General features: G+C 36.1%; 1 protein-coding gene across 4 annotated transcripts in view; it reads left to right on the top strand.

The window, feature by feature from the left end:
- LOC146004015 (PC-esterase domain-containing protein 1A-like) overlaps window positions 1-22,927 on the top strand; it is a 58,340-nt gene that overhangs the window by 26,052 nt on the left and 9,361 nt on the right. For 2 of the 4 annotated variants that reach the window (XM_083142576.1, XM_083142577.1), the window contains exons 7-10: window positions 1,584-1,711; window positions 6,926-6,999; window positions 11,008-11,283; window positions 21,445-21,688. In XM_083142576.1, coding sequence (XP_082998702.1) covers window positions 1,584-1,711; window positions 6,926-6,999; window positions 11,008-11,283; window positions 21,445-21,680 — 714 coding nt within the window. In that variant the 3' untranslated portion in view covers window positions 21,681-21,688. Of the gene's footprint in view, window positions 1-1,583; window positions 1,712-6,925; window positions 7,000-11,007; window positions 11,284-21,444; window positions 21,693-22,927 lie in introns of those variants that run through there. The other 2 variants (XM_083142579.1, XM_083142578.1) reach the window with 2 other exon arrangements.

Raw genomic sequence — 22,927 nt, forward strand, 5'->3', positions numbered from 1 at the left:
CAAATTCGCGATGTGTCCATTATTTTGATAATGCATGTACAGTATATATGAGTACAGTGAAATAATATAGTGAATATTTCTACACAGGATTATAATATCACGTCACTGTAGCATATACGAGAAACCCATACCTGAAAGAAGCTGAAGGTATTTATTGTAGAGGAACTGCCAGGTCATCATCACCGCTCTCGTCGTCTTCCTCGGTCTCCGTGTCACTGATTTCACTCATTTCCGAGACACTCTCCTGGAGGTTAATGATTAGATTTTGCACCCTTGGTGCCTGTACTACTGGTGCAGGTTTTGAGAGTGATATTATTTAAAATAAAAAGAACACACGGAACACACACTATCGCATGAAAGGGCTGTCTTTAATCTTTTCACAAACTGTTCTTTGTGGCGCACGAGTGAACGATAAGCGAATAATTTCTCACCGGCCTTGCTACGAATACGCTGAACTCAAACTGACCCAGACTTTCAATGTTCGAGAACGCCCAGAACAATGAAGGTTCATTGTTTATATTGAGGCGAATTTAACACCCACAGTTTTCCCTAGACACAACAACTCAGCTACGTCAGCACGGTGGCAACGAAAAAAACAGGCGGAAGGAAATGAAAGGTGTTTCCCTTGTTTCTTCAAGGAACGATAACTCCGGATGTAGGCGACGGAAATTCATGGGATTTGGACAGTCAGGTTCAAAATGTCTTTCCCCATCTTCTGATGAACCTTAAAGTGGTGAGTTTTATGAAAACTTCTTGCACACAAGAAAAATACAGAACACGGCTTTTAACTTCCGCACTGCAGTCTCCTAACTGTACAACGTTGCACTCCTGCCATTGGTTGATTGCCACGCACACCCTCTGCGTGGCCCCACCCGATATCACTTCTAAAAGCGTTCGTCGTATAGCAATGTGTTACTTGTATTAGTAAGATTGTAATTATACTTTGTTACCTTTCATTACTTTGACAAATTCAGAACTGGAGGATTTATTTGTCACTATAAAATATACTTTCTTGTATTGTTTCAAACTTGTGTGCGTAAAGTTGAATTTGGAAATTGTGCACAACAGGGAATAGATGCAGTACTTGTGTAAACAGTTGTATGTCATTATTGTACAACACAGTAACAAAGTACTTTGGAAGCAAAGCAATGGTACTGGTAAAGCATTACTCTTTAAGTAAGTAATGGTATCTGTAATATGTTACTCTTTTGAGTAACTTACCCAACACAAAAAATATGCATTGTACCATTTTCACTAGCACTTTAATTTTAAGATAATATCTATTATTGACATGCTTTACTACATCGTCTAATATTGACACTTCTCTATTTGTGTTCATAATATTTTACTCAAAGGAAAGAAAAGATAGAAGGTGGGGGGGAGTTATTTTTACTTCATTTGCATTGTTTCAGCAAAATTAAGTGTAAAAATTATTTTATAAAAAAAAATATTTATGTAAACATCAAATATAATTGCCTGTAACATTTTGTAAATCAGTCATGCAAATAAGAAATTTTGTTTTGTTCCAACTTGATGAATAATGTAATATCACTTTGTGTCATATGATCTTTCATTATTTACAGATTGAGTTCCTCACACACACTTTGAGATTTGAGGTGATGGAGGCAAACCTGTACGCTAAACAGGTTGTGATTGCCCATGGATATGATGTGCTGGATTTGCATTTCAACTTGCGAATGCAGATTCACAGGTATTTTGTTTACTATGTTGTAGAGATTTTGAAGGGTTTGATATTTTGCATTAGTAGAATATGTTTTTAGAATTCACGATGGATGTGTTAAATGCAGTTTAAAATTACTTATGTGAAATTGAGAAATTTCGCACTTCCGCAAAATTTCACGCAAGTAATGTTGGAAGTTTGGTGTCTAGAAATGCCTAGTTTATAAGAAACTAGTTTGTACGAAGGTGTATGGAATTAGGAGTGTCTCAAACTTCATGGCCTCTGCTCTTAAAAGAGTTAGTTCATCCTGGAAAAACTGAAACACAAGTGAGTTAAGTTGAGCTGGAGAGGAATAACAACCCCAAAATTAATCAAATTAAACCAAATGTATTTTAAATTAGTTTGCAATACATGTATACCAAGTAGGTCGCTCCTGCTCAAACCGATAAACTTGCCAAATACTATCACCTGAATATAAAAAAAAAGTAAAGTGATCCCCTGTGCATAGCACCACGCCATGAAGGCGTATAGGGGGTGTGGGGGTAACGCCCCACACTTTCTTGATCCGGTCGTGAGTGGGGGTGATGTGATCAGCATCACGCCCCTGACCGCCTTTACCCCCCAGGGTTTCCCCCAGGTACCCATGTTATTCGACGCTGGGTAGGCGCCGGGGCCGCTTCCATCGTTAGAAAAGTTCCCGGATTTGAACCGGCCGGGGATCGAACCCGGGACCTTTATTGCACCTGAATATACTATGCAAAATTGCCTCATTTCGACGTCACCCAAATATGTGGCTCGAACATGTTAAGAACACACCCTTAACTTAATCATGACAATTTTTACACACCCTTGTACTGGCAATATGAAATTTCAATCAGAATTCAGTCCAGTTCTGAAATAGCACACCACAAAGATATCCTTCGGAAATAAATATAGTTAATAGCTCATTATTATTACTTGTTGGAGCACAATGCAGTTTATTAGCACCTAAACAACTGATTCTCTTGACCTTGAGAAATCAACATTGCAAATAAACATGAGCGTACAATATGATCGACATTATTACAAATGTCAAGCTTTATCATTAAGTATTAATAGAACCGATATCACTCTTTGACTGTGAGAATATCCTTATATCTTCATGATTCAACTTCAACTCTCTACAAAGTTTTAAACAAGATGCGAGTTTGTTTTTTGTGACAACTCCAATTCTGATATTGATGACGTCATCCTCCATATGCAAAGCACCATGAGAATCGCAACGATCTTGGAACACACGATTCGTACGAAAGCATGCTATAAACGATCAGTACAATCTAGGTAGATCTACCCTTTGTTCGATGACATGAGCTCATGCATATATATATTGCAAACAACAGCTTACCTTTGAAGTCCCGGAAATGACAAGTCACCACACATGTGCATAGTTATTTCCCTTCATAAATCCAATATCCGGACCACAGGTAACGGAATTCCACGTACTGCGAATGTTCCTCTTTAGTTCTTAAAGGTATATCACATTTCCTTTGTCGCCAAGCAGGCATGAGAAGGCTAAAATTCAAGCATTCTTCTTCCACCCATATACTTGCTACGCAGTACTACTCGACCGCCATCTTGCACACTCCCCTTTCTTCACCACCTTCTGTTTTTGTGCACAGCACGAATTTCCTAGTTAAACCAACCATTTTCATTGTTATACCATTGCGCATTAGCATACATATTATGATCGATCGACATTCTTTCCTCGGCAAACTGACATCAAGTCGAGATCACTTTTTGAAAGGAATTAATGAAAATTGATTTTTTGTTTACATCATATGTTACCAGAAGTTCAAGTTTAAAATTTTCATAAGTATTTAATTACTAACCCAATTATGGTATTAACTTTTGAGTAAGAAATAAAATTATCAGAAAGCAATTATAAACGAACAATGTATTAAAAGAAAATTAACCACATCGAAGCATTCACTTTTACATATTATTCAGTATACATATATATTTCATAAATTAGGACATTGCCCTTTCAATATCACTCTTTATATTTTCATTCTGTTCCTTTTCGCATTTAAACCGGATTTCCTTTCATATTCTGATGACCAGTAATATCTTTCACATTACGTCAATTTTTACGAGATAACTCGTTTCACTTTTTACAAGTTAGAAGCCAGAGAAATTCACCACATGTGATTACAAAGTTCTGTAGATTCTTCAGAATTCAAAATAAAAGATAAGTGTCCACATTAATAACTTATATCTTGCATTTTTATGGCTATATGCAATCTGAAAATACTTATCTGAAAAGTCCTTAGTAAGATAAGATGGCGGCCAATTTACGTCTTTCCGACAGGTCACTATTTTAATGTCCTTTGGACCTTATCTGCTCATTACGGCATTTTTTATACTCGAAAGACAAACAAGATACTTATTTCCACAAAATTATCATGTTTCACGGATAAATCTTGTTTTTATCAGAAAAATAGACCCAATTTAAGTCTCTGTAAAATGTAACGACTCCATCCTCTGAGTCAGCGATCTTTGAGATGATGCAGTGTATCCAAACTCACACTGTTACAACTATATGCACAGAATACAAACTTGTTATTATTTTTCAAGTGACAATTATAGGATTGTACAGATATAATACATGAAAATGATTGTAAAACAAAGTTGATACAATAAAACAGATATTACAATACTCTATTACTTGTTTACGTATTTTCATTTTACCATTAAAGGTTATTTTAAGTTTTACAATTTGGTGGGAAAAAGGTTTTTTACGCACATCTTAGATTTTTCCCTCTATGAGAGTTGGCTATGTTTCACAACTTTATAATTTTAGGATTACTCTTCAAGGTGCTCATTGTAACAAATCTTAATATTATCGACGAAATTCTACCAAAACATATTTCAAATGGATCGTACGTGTTAGTAATACATATTAAATACATGTTCGTACCAATATACTTATGAATGATCAAGTAAAACCTGTTGAAACCAAAGTTATGTGCGATTTTGCATAAATTGGCAGTCTACGGTAAGTACATTCCTGATACATCACAAACCAAATTACATCGCTAAGTTATAAAAATATTTTAAATGCTTAAAGTTTAGATATGTACTTCAACAAGAACAAAGCCAAAGTGATGTAAATTTAATTTTGGGCAAATATAAACCACCAAATACGAACTCAAATCATAAATTTTAACTGATAGAATTATTTTATTCTTATATTATAATGGTACTCATTATGGTACCGTTATAATATGATTTAAGGATCCTTTTGTACTAAACAGTTAATTAAACCTTCTTGCATTGTTCATGCAAAGGATTCGGGTGTAACACCCTGTAAGATCTATTTTGAAACACCATCAATGCAATTTGCCCATGCGTGCACTCACTGCGACATCGAAATGTCCCTGTGCATAAGGCAATAGCAAACTTTTGGCGGCAGATTTTTGCATGATCAATATATACAATAATATAAATGATCAACACTTGTACCAAAGACCTGAAGATTAAATGGACTATAACTTTATCGTTATCGTAACTTTTAAGTGAGACAAGATTCAAGTGTGACAAGACTAAAATTAAGGTGAGTAGAAGTATATTTTACAGCTGTTATATTCCGTTCCTCGTCAATTCTCGAATTACGTGTAAGTAGAACTAATGGACGTGCACAGATTACTTGAAATTTTTCCCCAACTGTACAAATGTAGCATCTTAAATGTGCCATATGACATTATCTGTCATATCAGGTCGAAGGCGGCAGATTCTCTGGCGCCCTGATGCTTCCCAGTGCAGTACCTGCTGCGTCTCCTGAATGGGACCTGTTCGGATGAATGCCGTGAAGTGCTAGGAAGCGGGGTGTCACGCAGCGTGATTGGTGTGTCCCCTGCCACTACCACCATTACTGGCAAGGCCAACGCTTCAGTTGAAGCTGAACGACGGGCGCGTAGAGATGTCTGCTACAATAGACTCTCCCGCCAAGTGCGAGGTGTGTTACTGGTTGACTTTATGGAGCCGACGACCACAATCAATGTGGCTGCATACTGTGATACATTACGCAGACTACACAGAGCCATCCAGAACAAACTGAGAGGCATGCTGTCTTCAGGCATTGTCTTGCTTCATGACAATTCCCGACAACATGTTGCTGCATCCACCCAAGACCTTCTTCAACGATTCCACTGGGAAGTGTTTGTTCACCCCTGGTGCCGAGTGACTTCCACCTTTTCGCGGCGATGAAGAAGTGGTTGGGAGGATGGCGCTTCCACACCAACGAGGAGCTTCAGCACACCATGCAGACGGCTCAACAGACAGGCGGCCCTTTTTTTGCAGAGGGTATTGAAAAGCTGGTGCATCGGAAAGATAAATGTCTTGAATCTCCTTGGGCTTACTTGAAAAGTAGATGATACGTGTACGTAACATTTGTCAATAAACCCATTTTGCTATTCACTTTGGTTTTGATTTCATGCCCTATCGGAGGTTGAAAAAAAAATAGCCCTCGTATATTATATATAATGCAACAAATATAAATATGAAAGTTATGCTAGCAAATGCATTTAAAATTCATGAAACATCAGGGAGAGAGAGAGAAGGAGCAAAAAAATCTTAAAAATGCATAAAAACTGCAAAATATACTGGAAAATGGCCTCAAAAAGTGTTAAAAATGAAATAAAATTGCAAAATAAAACCAATGTTTTCTGGTTCTAATTGAAGTGAAACTGGCTACTATTAAGTTTAGCATTGTGTTCAAGGCTCAGAAGAAAAGATATTTTTCTTTTCATTAACTTCCGAGCCCTAGTTATTAGGTTAGGCAGGTCAGGCTTGGTGCTGTTAGTACGTAATTCCAAGTAGCTGTTGCTAGCTGCTTGTAGGAAAGTGTAGCCTTCTCTGGAAACGTGAAAGACCCAGCGTTTCACAGATTAGAGATGTCTTGTCCCATGGCTAATTACTAATAGTGATAATATGAAATTAACGACTTCCCCTTGTAATGTATATTTTTGCGGATGTGATGAAATAGTAGTATACTCATAATTTCTAATTAGAATTCAAGATAAGAGCATTCAGTAGAGGTTCTTTGCAATTCTGTTGACGAAAATATTTATTGCAAAATGTTGTTTATTGAAAAATATTGTGATTCAAGCTGTAGACTGTCTGTAAATGCATGGTCTTTCTCTAAAATGTGCTGTTACACAATGTATGTATTAATTACAGCCAAAGTAATAATTGATTTTATTACAGGAGAGCAAAGGATGGCATTCATTGGTTACCTACTGCCATGCGACACACGACCAATCTGCTTCTTACACATGTTGGTGAGTTACAAGTTCTGGTATTCTTCCATTAAGGTGTAATCTAATACCAGATACCTTTCAGATGAGCAATTTTCATTAATTCTTCACTGGTATCATGTGGCGACAGAAGATTTTTTTATGAAATGACAGATAACTTAATTTGTAATTATATCTTATACGAGGGGCATACTGAAAGTAATGAGCAACAGTTTTTCATAAACAGAGAATTTTGGTTTTATTTCTTTGCACACATTTTCCCCACCTTTCTGAAAGCTTGAAAATGCCCTTACACCCTTAGAACGCCATTCCAGCTGCTCGCAGATTCACAAAATCAAGCATATGATTGTCGGAGGGTGCAATGTCAGGACTGTAGGGAGGGTGAGGCAGAAGTTCCCACCCCATTTTTCCAATTTCCTCCATGGTGAATTGAGCAGAGTGCAGGCAGGCGTGCAATATAGGGTTGGATGATTTTCTTCTAACAGGATGTTTATCCTGCAGTTCACAACGGAGAAGTGTTTGGATATAACGGCAAGCATTTATGCTTTCCCCAGGTTCAAGAAATTCAACCAGAATGCACCCCTGAATCCGAGAAGACGGTGGCCATACTTTTGCCAGCATACTGTCTTTGCTTTGTTTTTTGTTTCCGGTGCATAATGAAGGAAACAGCTTTCATCACCAGCCAATAAAAAATCATCGCCTTCATTGCGATATCCCTGAAGAAATTCTTAATTTGTGTTTTTTTTTCTGCTGCACTTTATTGTCTGCAGTCAATAAACGTGGAACCCAGTAGCAACAAATTTTTCAATAGCTTAACCTTTTGATCATTTCCTGCACTGCACTGTGTCCTATCTCAAGTATTGCTGCAAGTATCCACAGTGACCCATCTGTCTTCTTTAATGATGATGTCAACTCTTTCCATGTTGCGTTCCATGGAGGCAGTTCATGGGCAACCTCTCCGAGGCTGATCTTTTTGATGCTAGTGTTTCCATCTTTAAAATGTTCTTCTCATCTTCTATCATGTTGAAGTCTATTGTGAATTTCAGCAGCAGGAATTCTCTCTTTAACAAGAAATTCAATCGCAGCATGCTGCAGAAACGAAACATCACTGCCAGCCATTTTGAAACATCATGCGATTGAAGCTAATTATGTCACACTACCTTGTTGCGTTCAGTATAGTCTGTATTTTGCAATGATTTACTTCGTTTGCATGTATTGATGGATTCTGATTTTTGAAAAATTGTTGCTCATTACTTTCATTATGTCCCTCGTATTGAAATCTCTGGATAATTTGAAACAAGACACTGATGAATCCTGCGTATCTGTTGCTTCATCCATTTCATCAGCTGCCGACCATCATAGTGAAGTGACCAATGTACTGATAAATGTCCTATGAATCCAGAGCTTCTAGATATGAACCCTTCTTAAAACAAGGGTATATTACATTTATTCCATCGGTGTATCATTAATCCTCATTGTTGTGAGTAATCCAAGAGACTGAACTGGAAAGATAAAAATAATTTATCAGTTCATTATTCATTCTCATTATGGCTATTTAATCTAAGATGTATAAGAGAAATGTAAAATAACTGAAATAGATATTACTACATATGAATGTTAAACTACAGCAAATTTTTACCATGTAGGAATGGAACACATCTATATTCGCTGTTAAAGGCATGTTGGTTTAATGATAATTTTGCCAATCTGCTATATCTGCAACTAGCCTAGAATTAATGAAAAATTCTGCTAATTTGTTATTCTGTTCGTAAACATAATGGTATATACTTTCTCCGATTTCGTAAAATTAAGTGTCAAGAACACAATAACTTTTTCAAGCATAAAATAAGTTGGAATCACGTGATTACATTAATTTATTTAAGAGTTTAATGAACCAGCCCTATAATACACGTAAAATTTTCAATTTATATTAGTTTGTTGGAATATCTGTAAATTTTATAATTACTTTTTTTTGGTATTGATTCAGTTTTCATATTGATCTATCCATACTATAGTGTTCAAATAAGGGCAGCAGTGCGATGGGATTGGTAAGTATATCATTAAATTAAAGTTATAATTAAAATAATTTTGCACATGGTGCAGTGTATGCAAAGGAAAGCAATTACTGTGAGAAGGTCTCTTGTCACGCTGGTGTATGTAGGAGTGATACAATTTGCTGCTTTCCATGTCACCCTCCATTCCCCAACTCCTCTCTTACATTTCAATGGTTCATCAGGGTGAGTGAGGTTTCTTGTGTAGCTGAAAACAGGCATAGTTGTTGTTCCTGTATAGGTTCCACGGTTTGGTAAAATTGTGGGTAATTCCATACCTCCGTCAGCTTGCATGAATCGCTCGCTAATCATACTATTGAAAGAATGCAAGCTACTTACATGAAATTGAATGCATTTTGTTGATTGTGATGATAGAAAGGCCTCCCCAATCGTTTCCTTGTAATCAAGGGGTCCCGGGTTCGATACCCAGTGTAGGCACATAGTGGTTCGGATCCCACTTTAAACTGTAGGTCCAGTCCCGTTTAGCATAAAGTGGACTTAAAACACCAACTCAATCAATTGTGATGATAGAAACAACATGCTAGAGAATGAAAGAAACACATTTTGCACATATTTTTAAGATAATGATTTTCAGGTCACATTTCACAATGTAGGATCATTTTTAATTGTATTTTTTGTTATTCAGCATTGCTGTTGTGCCATTTTTGGCTAAGAACAACAATGAGAATCTGATGATTGGATGAAATTGGTGAAGGAAAACTCTCAAAGAACACCGATGCCCACACCAGGATTTTAATCTTGGAATATTGGTAGCAAGATCGAAAGTCAACACTGAACATGTTCACCCATCGAGCTGGCACACATTGTAGGATCTAAATAAGAGTGTGCTGGCCTCATTGTGGACTGGTTATCACAGTCCTCTACAATACCAGGGATCCCAGGTTCGAATCCCAGCCAGGTCGTGGGTGTTATTGCCCTTTCATTAATTTCATCATATCATTACTCATCCTCATCTTCACAATTAGCCAAAAGTGGCAGAAAAAATAATTGAAATGAACAAAATCAATCAATCTAAGCAAGAGTGTGTTGTTCTGTATCAGTTTAGGAACTGAGAGCACTTTAGGGTTATTTTAGTAGATTCCACAATGGCAATATTCTCCTCAATGCAACAAGAACTCGCAATCAATAAAACACTTTTAAATTCCTGTGTTGCAGGGTTAGCTTTCACAGGATTTCTTATGGGAAATGCCTTCTACAAATGGAAATTAAGCAAAACACAATTTCAACAAAAGTTTTGAAAAAAATCCAGTGGAGTTCGGAAGCATTGAATGGCATGTTAAGATTTCCGTTCACAGCTTGAGTCTTCATGGATGATCTGACAGTGGAAGCATCTACATTTTGAGATCGTACTATGAACTGTAGAGTCTACATTTTCATTTTCAGACCCTAATTTCATACTTTTGTAGCCTATTTTAAGCACCTTAAGCTACATTTTTCGAGCTAAAATTCTGGGTATACTAGCCACTGAAGTTCATGGGTTCGAGTCCCAACCTGGACATCACTTTCATCTTATTACTCATCCTCATTGTGATTGGCCAAAAGTGGCAAAAATGTGATGCTAAAAAAATGAAACTCTGACATTCTTATTTAACAATTGTCTCCAAAAAAGATTTTTTGATTGATTTGGTTTATTTGACTGCTTTTTTGCCACTTTTGGCTAATCGCGAAGATGAGGATGAGTGATGATACAATGAAATTGATGAAGGGATACTTACAAAGATGCATGCACAGGCTGGGATTCGAACCTAGGACCCCTGCCATTGTAATGTGCTGTGCTAACCACTTCGCATGGAGTCCAGCTCACTCAAAAATGAATATAAATTATAAGCAAAGGCATTCAACAGTGGGTAATGTCAATAAACATTGCATGTATTGTTACGATTTTTCAGTATGTTTCGGCACTGGTATATGTTCAGAGTTATATTGTTACCGCATAATTCAAAGTTATATTTCTTTACAGCTCTTTCTTGGAACAAACCACTCCCAGGGAATACTAACAATGGAGCCCTTCAAAGGGTAATTATGCAAGCAGAGGAACCACCGCAAGAGGTGGTCAGGATTCCTGAAATGCCTCCAGCTCTCAAACCAGTCCCTGAGAAGCAAGTAAGCAAACCAAAGAAAAAGTTCAAACGCAATAAAATGAGAGGACACGGAAGAGGAGGAAGGCCGTATGGCAGTGGGCAACACAGAGGTGTAGATTTCAACCATCAATCTTCATATCTTGTAGAATCCTATAGTAAGCATGAGTTCTTTTAAATTTATATGTAAAACAGAGGTGAACTACCACCCTACTATTCCAACTATTATTTCTATTGCAGTTCTTACAAGTGTACAAATACAATTTTTGATGTAACATTTCAGGAGAACACATGTTCTCTTCATTGGACATTTATTGTTGGTTTGATTAATGTTAAAGTTAAAGCAATGGAATAAATTTAACAAAAATAAAAAGCAGTTATGGACTGAATCTTGTCAATACTTGTTGAGACATAACAACTGTGAAACAAGCATTTTTTTGTTGTTCTAAATGAAGATGTTATCAAAATTTCAAAGGTGGTGGCTTACCCCACTTATGAAAAAGAGTAATCCATTTAACACTGGAAGAAATTAAATATCGAGAATGGTAATGTAGAATTGCTATGGAGTTCTCTTTTTCATAAGTGGGGTAAGCCACCACCTTTGAAATTTAATCGCACAGAAGAGATCAAAAATCTTTGTAGAAAGGAAGGTGATTTTGAATTACCTGTTAATATGTTTTATTCATAATTAAAATTTGATAACTTCTTCATTTAGAATAAAAAAAACCTGCTTGTTTCACAGTTAAGTTATTATGTTTCAATGTGTAACACTACTGACAAGATTCATTGTATAACTGCTTTTTATTTCTGTTAAAGTTTTTTAATGTCAATGAAACTAAGAAATCAAACTAAATCTGATGAAGGCAATGTGTGTTCTGAAACGTTACATCAAAAATTGTGTATATGTGCTTGTAAAAACAGTAAACTGCAAGAGAAATAATTCTACAATGAGTGCAATACATACAAGAATAATTTTCCTCTTTTACAACTATTTTTAATATTTGTATGGTAAATTTTCAGTCTACAAATGTTTTCTTATTTTAGTTCTTTCATTTATTGGTCATTCCACTCCATTTCGACCAACCCGTTTTGCCTCATCATTGTAAAAAATATTAATAATTTATTTCTACATCTTTCAAGTATTCAAAACATACATTAACATTTTTTTTCAGGCTTACTCTGAAATAGTCTCACTCCACTGATTGGAAATGGCTGCCAGATTCAAACGCAGAAGTAAAGTAAAGTGTTCCCCTGTGCTTTGCACCATGCCATGAAGGCATATAGGAGGTGTGGAGTTAGGACCCCACACTTTCTTGATCACGCCTCTGGTCGTCTTTACTCCCCAGAGTTTCTTCCAGTTACCCACTTTATACGATGTTGGGTGCCCGCTGGAGCCACTTGAACAGGTGGAAAAAAAAATGTTGGTTTTCCCCTGCCGGGGATCTGCATGGTAGTCAGATGCACTAACGACAGCTACCATAGCTCAAGCCTGAAAAAAAAATGCTGAGCCAACAAATTAATTCAAAATTGGTCGAAATGGTATGGAATGGCCCTTATTTCACCAAAGCATCTCTCATTCATTTTTATTGTGATTAACAGAAAGAAACAGTAGTAAATTACCAAATGCAAACAGAAATATCATCATTATTGTTTCCAATTCCATAATTTAGGCTGATGGGCAACATCAGCCAACCACTGAACTTGTAGCGATGCATATAATTTTTAACATAAACTACCTTTTCCTCATCTGTCTCCCGCTGTTAGACTCATTTAAGGTTCATTGTTTTCATACTGAAGCAACAGGCAACAAGCAACAAGCAAATTTGTATCCCATGTGATGTCATATTTTCTAATCAATGAGATGCTTAGTGCTTACGGTCACCTAAAATTGACTGCCAAGTCGAAAGACAGGCTGAAGAAAAAAAATTACTGGAACTGTTGTTTATCGAAAGATGCTGGAGTTTCTCTCCCCTCCCCTTTTTGGTTACATATTTTTGTTTCACTGTTAGATTTAGGCAAGGAACCTAGAAACTTGGCATCGTTGGACAAGAAAGCTAGTTTCCTGTACGTAGTGAGTTACACAATATGTTTCCTTGTAAAAAAAGTACCAAAGTAGCTATGCATTTTCATTCGATTGTTCTTCCTGATGACGCTTGTTTTTACAATTTGTTTCGAAAGTTATGAAGAGCTCTCGTACATATTTACATATTCTACATTAATTTGCGATGTGAAAAGTAATTAATAGTTGACAAAGTTGGTTTCTTAAATATGTGCACGTTGCTGTGCTTTTTGAGTTTATAAATATGATACAAATTTTGATTTGAACAACTTACGTCTTTAAAATTACGTTGAATATGTTCAAATAAAATAAATATCTAGCAGAATTCTTACATATTCTATGATACTACATATTTAGCTATATATGCTTTTGATAATACATATTTAGGTACATATTTTATCAATTATTGTTACATATTTATGTACATATTTTGTACTTTGATATCACATAAAAATCCGTCCGCTAGTCATTCACTTAATGTAAAATATCAAAGGTACAATTGTCATTTACTCTTATGCAAATTGAAAAGTCATTGCCAACTGAACTTAGTCAAAAGATCTGCTGTTGCCACCACGGTTTTGTTCTCGCTTGTCATCAAGAAGCAGGATTCCATTACAAATTTCTCTCGTAAATGATAGGTAAGATTGCAATTGGAAAATATAAAATACTTGTGGTTTTTCTCATGACATTAGGAAATCCTTCAACAACTGAACATACAGCTAAATGGCACAGTATTTTATTCTTAAAAGAACAATAACAAAAACAACCAGTTTATAAAGTGGGTAAGTTGTGTGACATCATTAATCATTTCTCCTTAAGTATTTGACCAAATGTGGGTTCCATTGTCAGGTTATTTTAACTCATCGATAGGGCCACATATTTATGCAGTATATAAAATGTTTTTTTGGTGTTAAAAGTGGTGAATAAAATCCCAAGTTTGATTTGAAAACTATACTTATTACACAAAATAAAACATTTCCTTTCTAATACTGCCGCACTTATGTAGGGTGTTAAGTTTATTCCTGTATAAAGGAGTCCATTTATGCTTCTCAAATTTTTACAGAGGAATTATTCAATTTTCTGTTATTTGCATAACTCTCGGGATAATTTCAACTCCAGAAAGTGTTATGTAGGTAAATAAACTCCAAATTTTGTGTTTAAGATTTTATTTCACATCATTTTGTGCCAAAACTTGGTAGGAAAATGCACCTGTAACCTTTCAAATCATGAAAAATGAACATTGCCTCATATTATTTCACATTTTGTGTTTCCTTCAAAAACAAAATATGCATGTTTCTACTCATCACTTTCAAGTTGAGACTTGCTTAAAATTTTATTCTTTTTTTTGTCTTTCTTTTCGTTGTTGTGCTGGTGATTGTTATTTCACTGGTTTACAAACTGAAAATAAATCTAATAGTTACGATTATTGTATTTGATAACTTATTGCTAATAATAAATGGGTCTGTTGATTTTTTAAATTTATATTTAAAGTATTTATGTGATACAATTTCCATGATGTACATTCCAACCAGTATGTAGTAGGAATTTTTTACTGCATGCTGCTTCAAATTATATTTCATATCTTACCATATTTGTATTTTTTGTAGAAATGGGCTGATATGAAATTTAGGCTGGTACCGATAAAGCACCGATATAAAATTTACTGATCCGATATAGAATTCCAAATGGTTCATTGACCTCTTTAATAACCGTTACCAGATGAACCAAGCTTTTGCAATATAAAAGAATCATTTCTCTTGTAGTCTATGGTTGTTACAAGCATAAAAACACAGTTTATGTTGTAATGTTTCAGAACGCTCCCATCATTGGACATTTTTTGTTAGTTTCATAAATAATGCAAGAGAAGCTGCATATTTCGACATTTACTTTAAAACAAGTACAGAATGGAAATTATTTGTTTATCCACAAAAATCATAACAAAATGGCGCAATATTGCACTAAATTGTAAAATATATGAGATCGGTAAAATTATTGGCAATTTTACCAATAAACTGATACACCGATATATGTACATCGCTTGATACCGATAGAGTACCAATTAATCTGTCTCATCCCATAGTTTATCATTAACTAGGTTATACAGCCTATTTTTTAAGTATACAGTAAAACCTTGTTAATCCGGACTAATGGGGGGATAAGTTAATCAGTTTAATGAAAGTCCGGATTAACTGAAATAACCTACAAGAACAGTAGAAAGTGCATTAAAACTTGTTTATAGCAACAAAACACGTTTATTATGGTGTATTTAAAGGGCATAGGCCTAAATACACTATACAGTATGATACGGTCCGCTTGAGCGGGGTTGCCTAAGCCTATCTATTCTGTGAGATTACTTATCACATCCACATCTACCACATCCAAGATTCCAACCAACTTAACTTTCTCACTATCAATTCCCTCTCACATCATAGAATTACCGTACGGTCGCGCCGGCGACAATTGCTTGGTCTCAATAAGTCAATCCTTGCTAGAAAGAAATAGTACAATCAAGTTTCAAATTGACTCTGATTTAAAATGAAAAATAAGAAATTCAGAAATTAGCCAATCTGATGGAAAACATCCTGTATTAAGCAGTAACGCAAAGTAGTTACTAAAAATCCCTTACTTGGCACTCGCGCCCTTTCCCTGTGTTATGCTTGACAAATCTGAGAAATCAATTTGTGGCAAGACGTGAATATGTCAATTCACCAACACACCTTTGGTTTACGAATTATAACAAGTTCCATATCACGCTGGATACATGTCCCTAATGCCAAACAAACATTCTGACATCTCTCTCACCTGAAAGAGGTTTCATAGTTAGTAAACATTCACTACTTACAAACTAGACATCATTCATGTGTATCTGGGTGAAATCCAACTCACAGGAACGTTCAATACTTTATTCAAATTAGTGACGAATGCGAGTTTACACCAAAAGTTGCAATTATTTTAAGTGACAGACTTTTGATACCGAATAAACAATTTGCGTGTAATTAATTCTCGACTTAACAATTATGACGTTAATTTCAACGTACTAATGACATCAAAAGAAAGAACACCTGAGGTACCTCTTTTTCATAAATAGACTGAAGTTATATTTAAATGTCAAACATATTTTTATGTTCTGACCGACCAGCTGGTGCACCTAGCTTAACTACACAATACATGCACAAACTGAAAATTACAAATGACCTCATATCACGTGAAAGTGGGTTTCAATATGTATCCAAAGTCAATTGTTCCTTTTAATAGCTATTTATATCTGAACTGTCCGTGCACTAGACATTACCCTAACCCAACAGCTTTGGTGCCAATTGTTCGTGCTCGAACAACGCGAAGAAATGCATGCGTGACATCACTTTAACGTACGAACAAATGATACTGATTTCTGTTCCGATTCTTCAGTTACTCACTGCGGAACATTTTATACGTAGTTTAATTTCGATCTACTTGAAGTGAATTTCCTCGACGAAGGATATCCTTTCTCTGGTCAATATGGCGGCTTCCGTTGAGCCACATGCACGTCTGGATTTGAACTTAATAATGCGTACCAGTATCGTGAATGACACGATTGACAGTTAGTACTATAATTAGTAATAGTACGTGGCGTTTATTTTATATTCTTTCGTCGCGACAAACATGAAAGTAATTTCACCCGACGTCGATTCCTCTTTTCGATCGTCGTTGCACTTGGAAAAACAAAGGCCTTACCTCGTGGGCGGACTCTCCTCTGTCACCTTTCACAGTCCTTGCAGTCGTTACTCACTGCTTAAATCACCACAATCCATCTGGATTCCCATTTTGATGGTCACGAGTACTTTTTCGATCTCCTTTTTCGATCATTACCGTGCCAAACCACTCAATTCTGTTGCGCCGTTTTCTTGTCGACCCACAACTTTTACCTCCATTTTTTTGAGTGCGTTCATTGTTTCCTCCACACCTGACGCAGTTTCCGAACACCTGATGACCAAACACTATCACACGTTCACACTTAAATCACTTTAACATCCACAGGTTTCTAACTACGACAGGAGTGCGTGCGTGTGTGTTAAGGCATAATTAACAAATACTTATATCCAATCTTTAAAACCTTATTATTAGAATATTAGATATTTGATGTCCCCTTTTCCTTTTTTTTTTATCACTTCCGCCTCCGAGTTTCCGAACACTACTGTTTCTAACTGATTAGTCAAAATGTCCCTCATCGAGCGACAATTAGATTAAAAAATATTCACGCGAATTTAATAATAAATATTTGATGGTAGTTAAGTTTCTAATGAATAAACTGAAATTTCTACACAAAGTTTAATAATGTTTAATACTAATTCAACTAGTATTTGTTCCCTTTTTAAATTAACACAAAGAGCGATCTCTAGCGGTTAAATTTGTAACTTTGGCTTCCAGCTCAATTTATCCCCGTAAGCAGCTGCCCTCTCTCGGGAATTTCTCCGAGTTACGTATGCAATCACAGCACGGACAAGCAATCTTTACAGGTTAGGTTAGTTTTCCAACCATCAGAATATTACTGCAGCTGGCTCACGTTTCATCACCAAGGAAATTATGACTACAAACCGTCATAAGTACAGTACAAAGTCTGCGGGAAACAGAATTTCATCAGTGGTTGACTGCCATTTATTTGGGAAGTTGTCTTGACTTCTACCCACATTTAAAACCTTGCATTCTGCTTTTTTTTTCCCCCTTTGCCTTTTGCCTTTCCGGATGAAGCAAAATCCAGCTTATTGGAATCCTGATTAACCAGGATTTACTGTACTTAGCATGATTGTAGGTCCACAAGGTGAACTTGTTATTTTATTTTGGATGATTCATTTTGTTATTTACATGGACCACTTTGCGTGGAATGTACTTATATGAAGTAGAACCATGAACAATGACAAAAGCTATGGCTTTTACAGGAAGTACAATTTTGACGCAATCTGAAAGGAAAAGGGCAATTTACTCAAGAATGTAAATTTCCAAATGTAGCATTGCTATGGAATGAATCTTTCCTTGTGTCTCTGTTCAACAATTTAACAAGACAGAACAGCAAGGGGAATGTAAAGAAAATCCATATGCTAGACCAGTAGCCTACTAAGTAGAGGTTGGCAACACAACACTACTTTTTTGCTAGTGTGTAATACATTATAATCACCTTGTGTTGCGCGACATAACTTACTGAGAATTTATGAGAATTGTGGCATTGGTTGACCCCATTTGTCTATGATAAAATTTGATGGACTTTTAGAACCAGGGGTTGACACATGTAGGGCACCCAGTTGCCATGCTGCCTAAAGATTTTCAGGTGCCTGAATTTCAACTTCAGTTCTAATTTTGTTTTAAATAAATGTTGAAATTTCCATTACTTTATTTTAAGAAAATAGAGAGCAATGTATGTTTTCTGTATCACGTGTACCATTAAATTAGAATAATAAACATGCCATTATAATTTTTTGCACTGTTGCTCAGTCAAAGTTTAAAATCTGCAGTGATATGGTACAGTCGGCCATACATTATAATTATAGCCCGGGACTTTATGTTATAATATATTTTTTATTTGGCATCAGATCAGATACAGGGGCGAGATCTTTACATATCTGATGAAAATCAGTTGAAATAGACAAACTTGATATGACATATTTTACCAATTTCGTGTTTTTACAACATATTTCTTCAATTTTCTCGTAATAAGACATATTTCTGTATAATTTCGTAATTGTCTTGCATATAATCGGTTATTTTATAATTTATTCATTTTTATTTTATGATTCGTACCTTTAGCACAATGAATAGTTCATATTATCAATGGCAGGATAAAGAAATTAAAGCAGATGTAATCTTACCAACTAGTATAGAACAAAAATACCCCCTTTTTTATAGCGAGCTGCCAATTATGCTTTACTTTCCACAAAGGTGTAAATCTGACATAATAGCAACATTTTGGATAATTGCAGTGAACCTCACAATATATTGTCAGTATTTTCCCACTACATTATATAAAGGGATTCTGACTTCATCCCCTATAATGAGACATTCGAAAGTACTGTTGTGCATATTTTTTGGCTTTACTGGGGATACTTCTAAATTTTTCTGACATATTTTTAATTTTTCATGACATATTTTTCCATTTTTATAACATAATTACATACATATTTTAAAGTTTTATAGTCCCGGGCCCTAATAATGTATTGCATAGTTATTTGTGATATTGACGGTGGAGCCTTTTTAGAAAGGCTACTCTGGTGCAAGAATTAATTAATTTTAATTCAGTCTTGTATTAATTAAGAAATTAGATATTTTAAGGGCACATTTCAACATTTGTAGCTTTATCTTGTTTTATCAAGTTTAAAAACAAAATGCTGCAAATAGCTGTTGAACATCTCGCACCACATTTCCCCCACTCCATTCTCCGCAGAGACGACGGTTCGCAGTGTTAAACCTGGAGGGAGCGGAATGGTCTGAGGATTTTCAACGAAATTTGTATTCGCTTTTTCCTGGGCTGTTTTCTACCTGTTGGAGTACAGAAATTCAGCTCACCTTTCATCAACGACTCTCTTCCTTCTTTTAAAACTTGACCTCCCCGATCGCGCAGTTGTAGCGCCGTCGCCTTGTAATCAAGGGGTCCCGGGTTCGATTCCTGGTGAAGGCACATAGTGGTTTGGATCCCACTTTAAACAGTAGGTCCAGTCCCAATTAGCATTACTGTGCATAAAGTGGACTTAAAACAAATCAATTCAATCCAATTCTTTTAAAACTTGAGAAACCATCCATTTAGATACTCCCGTGACGGCGTTTGTGTACTCGACAACATTATACCTAAGTTTATGTAACTCCTTCTGATTTCGCAAATATGTTGCAACATTGTAAACAATTTATCTGGCCTGTCCTCTAAAAGGCTTTCCAGAGCAGATTGTGGATTTCGTTGGGCCAGACATGATTTGATTTTTTGCATTTCAAAAATATGCAGCCAAGAGTAAAAAGCAAGAATATTTCAATGCTTTAAAAGAGAACACAGGCAAGCGTGTTATCAGATTGCCTTCTCATAGTGATTGTTGTACGATAAACACCCCCCCCCCCACTTGTCGCCAATGCTCGATGTCGCATTCAGAAAATGAAGTCATTCGCCCAGTAGTTTCTCTTCGTTATAAACCTTAACGCGCGTGTGTAATACTACAGTTTACGATCCGTGCACCGCACGCATTTTCAAAGACCGGATTAAATCAAATGAACCACTGATAAACTGATATGAGCCGACACCGTCAATCCACACAGTAAAAATCTTTTGTCATATTTGGTTTAGTTTACTTTTGCTGAGTTGGCACCACTTGTACTCTTAAGGCCAGACCAGTACGTAGAAGAGTGGTGGGGAGGATGACGTAATAGGAAGTGCTCCGCAGCATTCTGTGCATATTGGGACTTAACTTGTCAGGCTATAGCATAGCACTAACCCGCCCCCGCAGTTTATCACGCAGAGGTCCCTACACATACGGCGCTTACTCTGTGTGTCTCGATGCATCCATAAAAACTGGCTTAATCCATTGAGAGACAACCACTTTCTGATCTGAGCTTGAGAATGTGCGTCTGAGGATATGAGAGAGCCAGTATTTATACCTCCAACAAACAGGGAAGCCATTGAGGGAAAGCAACCAATTGCTTCCCCAGCTAATGGACAAGAGCTAACCTAGACCAGAACATTTACAAATATCCAAACTTTTACACACATACTTTCCATTTTGCAGCTGTGTGCGTAAAAGCCACTCAGCAAACTATGAACTAATAACTGAGTGCAATTAAAAAGGGGATGTCTGGTAACCCTAGGATGAGTGAGAATTAGATAGGGACAGGAGAGATTCTGCCATTTTGTTACAATTTTTATGGATAACCTCCATGCCCTACTTTTTAAAAAAAGTAACTGTCTAAATGTAACTTCTTTTGCACTGCAGTCACCTGGAAACAATTTAGCTGCTTCAAGGACCATTTGGAATTTTATATCGGATCGGTAGAATATCGGTTATCGGTACTGGTAAATTTTATATTGGTACTTTATCGGCATTGGCCAAAATTTCATATCGGCCCATCCCTCTAATTTGATGAAATTGACAGACGCTCACAAAGAGTAGCCATCCCCAGGTCAGGACTCTAACCCAAAAACTTCTGATGGTGAGATCAAAAGTCTACAACTTAATGTACCTGCCCTACTGTTTTTGTGTTTTACAGTACTTGTACACGTACTTTAATCTCTTCATATTTTATTTCCAAAAAGGACAAGTATGGCATGCCCAGGAGAACAGACCAACACCATATAATGAACCATGGCCGAGGGGGAATGTTCCAGCGATCCCTCTAGCACAAATACAACAGGCAGAGCAGCCCTATTTTGAACAACTACCTCATATGCCATACAGTTGTGAAGATGTGAATTATCACCAAGATGTTATGTGGGGACCAATGAGAAGAAGGCCAGATCGTTTCCAAAGAAGAATGGCCCCATACCCTTGATGTGTGCTGTGAGTTGCATTTTAGTGTTATTTTGTTCGAAAAACCTCATTTCACCACATAATCATCGCAGATTTTATGTATTTTTTATTTAAAGTTGGGTGCGATCATTACGTCATTCTTTTTTCTTAAAAAAATTGTGTCTGTATTACTGCCATGGCAATACCGCTGTTCGTAAACTCCAGCCAACTCAGCCCAAGTCTTACGAGTGGATTACTCAGACGTCACACAAAACGTTATGTCGACGTCACTAGCGAAGCTGTCACATTCTGCAGTTTACGAACAGCGTGGATTTATGGAGTGGTGGATCATCTGCTTGACTCTTGAGCACGTTTAAAAGCAGTTGACTTTCTTTGGAAATAGTATTAGGTGAAAATGGCAGTAAATATCAACACTATATAAAGCTTGGCGACATTAATATAAATTATTAGAATATTTTGAAAAGTTTTACAAATTTGCACAAAAAATAACCAAAAAAAACGAATCATCTGTATGTCTACACATCAAAAATAATTATTTTTTTATTATTTTATTGGTTGGTGAATTTAATTTAGTGTACCATGTATTAACACCAACTAATAACCTTGAATTATGGTTAATGAAATGGCTTTAAAAATATTTATTTCATTACAGTTCAGATCAAAATGTACTTTTTCCATTGTTTTATACTTTTTATCTCTTCGGATACCAGTTTTTGCATATTTTTCCCATATATACATCTACGGAAAGAATTAAAAGATAATATTAACTACACCTTTTCCTTCAGCTGTCTTTCTGACTTACGAAGGCATGAAGTAAATGATTGCCGGCCATTGAAACCGCCTGTGTCGTGCTTTCTGCTAGTTTTCATCTGCATTCTGCCAACTCAGTCGCATCGAGTACGGCTTACGAATCTTACGAGCGAAGTAAGCCGGATATGTCACGGAGCCGGAAGTGGGCGGATTGAGTTTACGTGCAGATGTAGCCGGCTTCGTCTGACTTGGCTGGAGTTTACGAACAGCCGTATTTAAAAATCATTTATTGCTAGGTAAACTGTGTTTGGTGCAAGATTAGGACCAGGGTTGGCAAGGTAATTTATTCGTTTGGTTATTTATGTAAATTACGCATAATTTACTAGTAATTTACTTCGCGTAGAAAACCAGTTTTTTATGAAGATGTAAAAAACTAATCGTAAAATATTAATATGAAAACTGCTTTAATTATATTACACTTTAAACTTTAATTTTCTTATAATTTCCGCACACAATCAT

Source organism: Lepisma saccharinum, chromosome 21, assembly GCF_977018435.1.
Source record: "Lepisma saccharinum chromosome 21, izLepSacc3.1, whole genome shotgun sequence".
Taxonomy (NCBI): Eukaryota; Metazoa; Arthropoda; class Insecta; order Zygentoma; family Lepismatidae; genus Lepisma; species Lepisma saccharinum.